A 9196-nucleotide genomic window follows, 5' to 3' on the forward strand; every position below is an offset into this window, starting at 1 on the left:
TAGGATAGTTATTATTAATAGTTATTGCCTATTAAGATAGCTATTAAGATAGATATTGCCTATTACTTTTTTATTACGTATAACTATTGCCTAATATGCCTAATTGGAAGTCCCAACTAATGATGAATAATGATAATCATGATGAACTTAATTAAATAAGATATTAAAAATTGATATAAAAAATTATTGGAATAAAAATATTAGGCAAGAATTAAATATGGAAATAAATAATGACTATTAAAAAAGAAAAAAAATGAAGAGTCATTAAAAAAATAAAATCTGCAAAAATTTGAATATCACTTATCTGAAGCGTATCGCAGCCGTATCGGATTTTTTTATTTTTTTTTTAAAATAAAAATTCAGATACTCCTTCAATTCGTATCGGAAGCGTATCGGATACGATACGACAGAGATTTTGAAGTATCGGTGCTTCATAGATCATAAGCTTTATCTTAAAAAAAAACTACACAAATCCATCCCCGAAAACAACACAGAGTCATCCTTATCATTTTGCAAACCAGCAAAACAGACCACACAACAACTCACGAATCCGCTACTAAGTGTCAACAACTCACAACTTCTTCATCAGTTCCTTCACTGGATCAGAAAGCCAACATCACCGTTTCAGAACCATTGAGTCGAAATCGCAACTTGCACTTCCACAACAATTACAACGACATCATAATAGAAGCAGAACCGCACCTTGCATCAACTATACAACAACGATTCTGCAACTTCCAATCCACAACGATTCAACTCAGCAACATTCAACTCAGCTAATTGATGCTTGTGGGCTTCATGATCTGAGCACAGCGTTTTTTCTTCTTCCCATACACCCATTTTCCGATCCATACACCCCCTGCTGGGTCTTGTTTCAATTTTCTTTCGGGCCTCTTTCCCAACTGTAGGGCCCAACGCCCAAACTCATGTTCATACCCTAATGTTGTCAGCGCACCTCCCCACTGAACTTAACTTATGATTTCTTGGGCTTCTCTCCCAATGGGCCCAACGCCCAACTTTGTCTATACCCTCCATTTTACTTATGTTTTTTTTTTGACAAACATTTTACTTATGTTTTAAACCCATTATATTTTACTTCTTTTTGATTGTTTTCTTTAGTTTTATTATTTGTTCTAATTTATGATATAACAAAAAAAACCAAAAATATTTATTATATGTAGATTTTATTTTTATCATTCAAAAATACAAAAATAATATTTTATTAGACCTTTTTAATTTCTAGTTAATATCCAAAAAAAACCAAAATATGTTTTTAATTTGACTTCTATTTTTTCTCTTCCTATTGTTAAAAAATACTAAAAAAAATATTAGGTAGATGTATATAATAATATTAGAATTTAGAATACCCCCATTCATAATACAATTAGGTTTCTTTTTCCACTTTTCAACTCACATAAAACACTTGATAAATTTCAAATCCTAAAAAAGTAGAGAAAGGTGAGTATCCTTGCATTGGGATTAATTCACAACTATCTACACCAAAAAACCAACAAAACGCACAAAAATACGTAATAAATTTCAAATCCTAAAAAAGTAGAGAAGGGTGAGTATCTTTGCATTGAGATTTAATTCACCATTATCTACATCAAAAAATACCAACCAATCATTTCTCTTCTCTCTCTCTCTCTCTCTCTCTCTCTCTCTCTCTCTCTCTCTCTCTCTCTCTCTCTCTCTCTCTCTCTCTCTCTCTCTCTCTCTCTCTCTCTCTCTCTCTCTCTCTCTCTCTCTCTCTCTCTCTCGCCTTCAGGGCTTTCTTTTCCTTAAACGAACATGTTACTTCCTTTCGATCGCTAATAGGTAAAGCATAAGACTCCACTCAGCGAGCTGCTATCCTAATGCTATAATGCGAATGTAACTTCGTCCACTAAAAAACACAAAAAAAAAATATTGAGCCGAACTACGACGCTTTGATCCCTCAAAAGGGATACGTAGGCATCAGGTCGCGGGGCCTGAACGAGCACAATTTTGTAAATATTTCTTTCTTTTACCCGTATTTTCTTTTTCTCCTTCCTCATGTTCCTTTAGCTTTAGCATTAGATAACACACCCTTAGATTAGAAGCAAGCATAAGTGGATCATGTGGAGTACCACAGATGTGAGGGGTGCTAGTACATTCCCCTTGCAAAATCGACTTTCTTACCCAATCTTTGGTCGTAAGACCTTTTTCTCATCCTTTCCTTTCTTCCAGGTTTTCTCGATATTTTCCCTTCTCTTCGGAGATAAATAAAGTTCGGTGGCGACTCTGTTTTTTTGAACTAGTTAGTTATTTTTTCGCAAGGGTGCGACAAGCATACACCTTACCCTCTCAATTAGTGTTCGATTCATCCTTTCTAATAAACCATTCAATTGAGGAGTTTTATGAGGAATATTTTCATGTAAAATACTGAGTTGCTTGCAATAGGCACAAATGGTCCACAATACTCACCATCATTATCAAAATGAACACATTTTAGATTCTCGCATGTCTACCTCTCTACCAAAGCATAGAATTCTTTAAACTTCTCCAACACTTGGTATTTTATCTTCAAGGCATAAACCTATAGTTTTCTGGAATAATCATCAATACAGGTAACAAAATAAAGTGCACCATTAAAGAATTTCACCTTTAATAGATCATAAACATCAAAATGTTTCAATTGAAGCAACTTTGACTTCCTTGAGAGAGGATGTCTCTTGAAAGATATTCTAGTCTGTTTACTAGCCATGCAATGAGAACACTTCTCCAATTTTGCATTCTTTAATCCTGGAAGAACATTCTTTTTGGCCAAAACATTCAACCCCTTTTCACTAATATGACTAAGCCTTCGGTGTTAATGATGCTCCCATTTTGATAACATTCACATTGTCCCTAGCAACCAAATTTTTTGTCGAATACAGTTTACAAAACTCCTCCCCTCTAGCCACAACAAATTTACCTTTGTTGATTTTCCACTTTCCAGAACCAAAGTGATTGTCATAACCATAATCATCAAGCATATTCATAGTGATCAAATTAAAGAGGACATTTGTAGCATGTTTGACAACTCTAAACAAGAATTGCATACTCGTGTTAGCTTGAAAGCAAACATCACCAACATCAACTACCTTAGATACACCATCATTACCCATCTTCAGCGTTCCAAAGTCACTAGAAAAATAAGATGTAAAGCAATCCTTTCTTGTTGTAACATGAAATGTAGAACCACTGTCAACTATCCACATGCTCTCTTTTGATACGAGATTAACATACTTATGATCACATAGAATAACAAGATCATTACTAGTAGTAGTAGTAACACGATCATCATTACGATCTTCATGATCTTTTTGTTAAGACTTACCTTTCTTGCCTTTGTTTAGATTCCAGGTTCTTGTATCGCAGCTTGGACTTACTTCTGATATTCTCTCTACCACCCTCCGGTTCCTTTTTATGACTTCTCCCCTATTTTGAGTGACAAGTACCTCACCTCGAGATGAAGAACCACACGTCTTCCTTCTCATCTCCTCATTAAGAATATCACCCTTATCCGTTTCCATAGAAACAACACCTCTCAGAGCAGAACTTGTGATAGAAACCCGATACGTCTCTCAAGATTCTAGTAAAGATAGCAATAGAAATAATCACACAAGTTAATCATCAAATTTAATACTCATTCCCTAAATCTAACCAAGGAGCCCTTCAAATTCAATCAAGTGACCTGAAATAGAAGTCCCCTCCTTATACTTCAAACTTATGACGCTATTCAATAAGAACGATTTATTATTCCCTTATTTATAGGCATAGAACTCAGCTTTGCAGAACAAAACACCGGTAAATACAATTTCTTCATACATAGTAAGTTTTTCATCTTGCCCTTTTATAAATGGTAATTAGAATTCAACAACACCATCTTCATATTTGTATTTGACTCCATTATTCAAACAAGTAAAATAGCTCTTAACAAGAGCTCTAATGCCACTCTGATAGGTCATCACAAGGAGCATCCAAGTTGGGTCAAAAGCAACACAAGTGAAAGAGACACCACATAATCACTCAAAACCTTAAGGTGATAGATGTGTGAGTCATCTCACTTATAAAGTGCTCAACCTCCACTTTTTCAAACAATGTGGAACTTATAAGTCATTGTGCATAACAAATTATGCAGACTGGACCATTGATTGGAGGTCAACTACATAGTACGGTACATTTCTCAGAGGAAATTTTGTAGCTTGAAGGAGTAAAAAGTAGAATGGTGTGGCCCGATCCAGTAAATTTTGAGATATGACCACTAGTACAAAAATGTTAATTTACACCCGTTTTTTATTAAATTTACACCCATTATTTTTAATAAAAATCGGGTGTATATCCACAGGGTGAGAAATGTCTAACGCATTTACACCCTATTTTAAAACGGGTGTAAATACGTTCGTAATTACTCCCTATTTTAAGAATATCGGGTGTAAATATGTTCTATGTTACACCCTATTTTAACAAAAATCGGGTGTAATTTGACGTAATTACGTTTTTAATTACACTCTATTTTAACAAAAATCGGGTGTAATTACGTGTTTAATTACACCCTGTTTTAATAAAAATCGGGTGTAATTGGACGTAATTACGTTTTTAATTACACCCTGTTTTAATAAAAATCGGGTGTAATTGGGTATAATTACATTTTTAATTACACCCTGTTTTAATAAAAATTGGGTGTAATTGGGCATAATTACGTTTTTAATTACACCCTGTTTTAGTAAAAATTGGGTGTAATTGAGCGTAATTACGTTTTAATTACACCCTGTTTTAATAAAAATCGGGTGTAATTATGTTTTAATTACACTCTGTTTTAATAAAAATCGGGTGTAGATATGTTCTTAATTACACCCAATTTTAATAAAAATCGGGTGTAAATACGCCATTTATGAATGAACAATTATATCTATTTACACCCGATTTTTTTTATCATCATTAAAAAATTGAGTAAGACAATAAGTAAAGTTTAGCACCTATAGACTAGGATAGAACACCAACTTGACCAACAGATAAATTAGTGACTAATGTTATTAGATCCGCACAATTCACACACAGAGAACAACAAAGAAAAATTGCCTAAAAGTCGTGACTCCAACATAGAGCATTCCCTATTCAACAAAATTATAACAAAGCTTATATTTTAGACACTACTACAACGTATATTACTAATAGACTAGTATGTAACTGCCTGTAACTACCATAATAGCTTGATGGATCATTCTATGGATCATACTAGTATGAATAATTCAAGCTACTCATGAACAACACAGACTCAAATTGGATCACAAGTAACATCAGCTATATCAAATCAAGACATCAAGTAACCAAGCATTCCACACTAAAATTGATATAATAATACCACCGTGTAAGAATACACAAAACTTGTAATTACTGTGAAGTTTCTTAAAGGTACAAATCATACAATTAGTGCAATTAGAAACCCTAAAAACATATCAACATTCTCAATTAATGAATAATTGAGATCTCTGCATACCAAGACCTAATCGATCTGCCTCATCTGGTTCATGCAACCATCTTGCACGAATTCCTGAACTAGAGTTTTGATTATTCAAACTATTTGATTCACTAGAATCTGGACACTTGTGGCTTTGTTCCTCCTCATCACTCAAAGAATCATCGACGTCACTTTCCTCATTCTCTGAATCACAGGTTGATACTAAACTAGATGATCCTCTTCTGTTTAACATGTCACCATTTAATAAGTTAAGATGCAAATCAGCATGTGTTGAACCCAGTATGGTGAAAAAGAACCTGCACTGTTGACGCCATGTAAGTTTCAACTCTGGAAGGAAGATGCTGCATAAATTGCTTTGCAATATCTTGTAGAAAGTCCTCATAGTCACTTCTAACAAACCAAGACAGATGCAATATTATATCATAGGACGATTCTTAAAAACATTCCATTTATAAAAATATGCCTAACAGTGCCGGTGATCAGAAAGGAAACTCAGTGTGTTTAGCAGGGCAAGCAATCCTTCAATTTCTATCAATGGGAAAACTCGTCTCAGGGTAATCTGTCAAGTATGTTTCAAAAAGAAATTATTTACAATGTTATTCACTATGAATATCCAAATGGATTCAAATAATTGATACCTTTATTAGCCTTTTGTAGTTCTATGGCAGAGAATCGCAATAAATTGTACTTTTTTGACAAATATATGTGCGACCCTTTTTCCGAATAATGATTGCGGATCTTCCTATGACCTCGACACAACATGCATCTAGTTCTGCCATTTGACCTGCTCTCAGAAAAACTTTTGTCTTTCCTATCTGCAAAGAAAAAGGTTCATCGAAGGTGTTTCTCTTTCTTTTCTATGCAAAAGTATTATGAAGGTGAGACCATTTTCTGACCCATGCCTTAATAGAATTTATCATACCTTGATTAGGAAGAGATATTGTAGCATCAGTAAAGCGAAATGCAAAGGTGAGACCCTTTTCTGATCCATCCCTGCAATCAATAAGAAACATTTATCATCAATTAAATGATACAATTTTGACTCAAGAGATAAATATTTGTATTGGCATAGAAAAATAAAATTTCTAAATTATTTTCTCCTGGCAGTTGTGAACCTGACTCATCTTTTTATCTGTATCTACCATTGTAAATATCATCTACCCTAATTTTTAATATTAAATTATGAAAGAAGCTTTCATGAATTTTTGTTTATTAAATATTAGTTAAGAAAGATATTTCATTATACATTTTTAATGTACTTGTACCTTTGTTTTTTCTATATAATTACTAGAAGCTCCATAAGATTCTCATTCGCAGGGGGACATGTGGGCTGCACAAGAAACACATCACACCCTCTGACACTCTCTTGCAGTTGGACATATATTTCACCATCAGCAAAACGCTTTATCTTAATTTTTCCCAAATCCAGGCCCATATAGCATGCAATTTCCTATTTAAGTACATATCAGAAATTTTAGTAAACAAACATATATTATCTAGTGTTATAACATAAATTTTTAAATATTATTAGTAAACAAGAAACGTTTATGTATTCACAAGTTCGTTACACATTCTTTATTAACCAAAATCATATTACATCATGATTCAGTTTAGAATCCAAACATCTCTACGAGGACATGGTATTTTTCTGGCCTTATCTACTAGTATAAGCACTTGATAGGGAATTTGGGAGACCTTATGGAAATAAAACTAATGGCTTATTCACAAGCTATTTTCAATAGGCTAGGTTATATAACAGCTTGACCACATTTTATTGGATATAGAAATAGCTTGGACATAAGCACTTATTTGATAAGTGATTAACCTAGAAGTGTTTAATTTAATTTGTTGTTAGATATCGAAAATTTTCCTAGAATCAAAATTGAAGTACAAGAGTGACAAAATTGGAATTATAGATATAGATACCTGAGCGAGTGCGGGATTGGCGGTACCGGAGAATATGCGAAGACGATTTATGTTAACGAGATCATGGATACGAGTGTTAGGCGCCACGAGAAAACTCGGAATGGAAGTTGAACCGTTAGCTGAAAGTTCAGCGGAACGATATGGAATTCCGTTCGCCGAGTTCAAAAAGACTACGGCATTATTGCATCTCTGAAAATGAAAATGAAAATGAAAATTCAGTTAAATCAAAGAAAAGCGGAGGGAGAGAGTGGAGAGAGAAGGTTGCTTACGACGGCGTTACGGAGGGAGACTTTCCAGGGTTTGAACCCTAGACTTCCTTCTTAAAACTCATTCAATGTCCGTTAGAAAACAAAGAAGGTTTAGTTGGTTATGAACAACTCACAATTCGTCTATATTAGGATGGTAAATTTTGTTGACAAAACCAATAGAAGGAGACTTATAAGGATAACCATCAGGTAACTCCACTCTTATCTTCCACACACCTTCTTGATAAATACCTGCAACAAGTCCCAACAAAAGTGAGTCAAAAAACAGAAGAAGAAAAACCCACTTCAGTTCCACCATTAAAATTACAAATGTGATATTCAAACATCAAAATCTCTTTTTTTTTACCGTTTACAACTTGCACACATATTAAAAGTAAACAGAAAAACCAACAATAGACCCTAATGCAATTCATCCTCATTGAGGAAAATGAGCAAACAATTGAGCTACAAAATTGAAGCACAACTGCAAGACCCTCATAATCCATATATCAGAAGCACACAGTACTCAGTAGCAACTGTTGAATACTGATCCAAACACATTGAATTCAAACACATACAATCTAAAGAAAAACATTTCAATCATTCAATGGTGAGACAAAAAAGATTGAAAAATTGATACAAAGATGCAAAAGAAAAGAACTTTACTGTCTTTAGGTCCGTGAAATTCAACAAAGAATTCTTGCATGCCATCATTGATGGTCTCCACTTTGTAATCAGTCATCATCCTGATTCATACAAATTCATCACACACCCATTAGAAAATCAGACAAAAAAAAACTGTGTAAGAAATCAGAAAAAGAAAACAAAAGAATACAGACAGCTTCATGACATCCATGTCTCGGCGTTTGCTTGACGGAGCCGCTGAAACGTTTATCCTTTTGTGGATCGTAGTTCTTGAGGCCAATTTGAAGCTCAATAGTTTCAACAAACTTCCTTCCTTTGTCCTTGGATTCACCATTCTGCGAGTTCGGTGTACCGGTAGCATCGGTCGAAGGGATCTTTTTGACAGTTAAAATTCCAAATAGTGTCTCAAATTCAATAACATTGTTATGGACCAAACCAGATGAAAAAAGTGTGTGTGAAGCTGCTAATGTGGCATGACCACAAAGTTTAACTTGGAATATAATAGGATCCAAATGATATTAATAATAGTAATAAGCCATGTTTAAGAGAATTGAAAAGTTTATAATGAAAAGCTAGATCCTAACCTCAGTAGTAGGAGTGAACCATCTGAGACCAAAACGAGGAACAGAAGTACCATGAATTGGAGTTAAAAAACATGTTTCAGAAATATTGAATTCATCAGCTAATGATTGCAACCATTCCTCGTCTCTGTCTTGTTCTTATAAACACACTGCTGCTGGGTTTCCTTTGAAAGCTGAATCTATGATACCAAAAATAATAAATAATATCAAATCGAAGAACATGAATCGAAATCTACAATCTACATATTGTATCCAAAACTTGCAAAATGAAATGCCATGATACGATCTTAAGTGAATTACGAAAAACAAATGAA

The 9196-nt window shown here is 34.0% G+C and overlaps 2 protein-coding genes across 2 annotated transcripts; both read right to left on the minus strand.

The window, feature by feature from the left end:
• Positions 1-6761: 6761 nt before the first annotated feature.
• Positions 6762-7742, minus strand: LOC131625147 (ribose-phosphate pyrophosphokinase 1-like). Its single transcript, XM_058896070.1, has 4 exons — positions 7739-7742; positions 7681-7700; positions 7412-7600; positions 6762-6935 (listed from the first exon to the last, which is right to left on the minus strand). Exons 1-4 carry the CDS (start codon positions 7740-7742, stop codon positions 6762-6764), a joined length of 387 nt encoding a protein of 128 aa, XP_058752053.1.
• LOC131625239 (ubiquitin-conjugating enzyme E2 4-like) lies at positions 7723-8635 on the minus strand. The gene is made up of 3 exons (XM_058896149.1): positions 8496-8635; positions 8323-8402; positions 7723-7908 (listed from the first exon to the last, which is right to left on the minus strand). The coding sequence occupies exons 1-3, from the start codon at positions 8633-8635 to the stop codon at positions 7790-7792; spliced, it is 339 nt and encodes a 112-aa protein (XP_058752132.1). The 3' UTR covers positions 7723-7789.
• Positions 8636-9196: the final 561 nt, after the last annotated feature.

Source organism: Vicia villosa, linkage group LG1 (assembly GCF_029867415.1).
Source record: "Vicia villosa cultivar HV-30 ecotype Madison, WI linkage group LG1, Vvil1.0, whole genome shotgun sequence".
Classification (NCBI taxonomy): Eukaryota; Viridiplantae; Streptophyta; class Magnoliopsida; order Fabales; family Fabaceae; genus Vicia; species Vicia villosa.

Bases quoted from the DNA above. Each gene is read 5' to 3' on its own strand.
- LOC131625147 (XM_058896070.1), bottom strand. The intron at 7,601-7,680 runs GTAAGCAACCTT...TTTCATTTTCAG, and splicing joins TCTCCCTCCGTAACGCCGTC to AGATGCAATAATGCCGTAGT. The intron at 6,936-7,411 runs GTATCTATATCT...GTACTTAAATAG, and splicing joins CCAATCCCGCACTCGCTCAG to GAAATTGCATGCTATATGGG.
- LOC131625239 (XM_058896149.1), bottom strand. From the start codon at position 8,635: ATGGTGAATCCAAGGACAAAGGAAGGAAGTTTGTTGAAACTATTGAGC. The intron at 8,403-8,495 runs GTCTGTATTCTT...TGTATGAATCAG, and splicing joins GACATGGATGTCATGAAGCT to GATGATGACTGATTACAAAG. The intron at 7,909-8,322 runs GTAAAGTTCTTT...GACTTGTTGCAG, and splicing joins ATTTCACGGACCTAAAGACA to GTATTTATCAAGAAGGTGTG.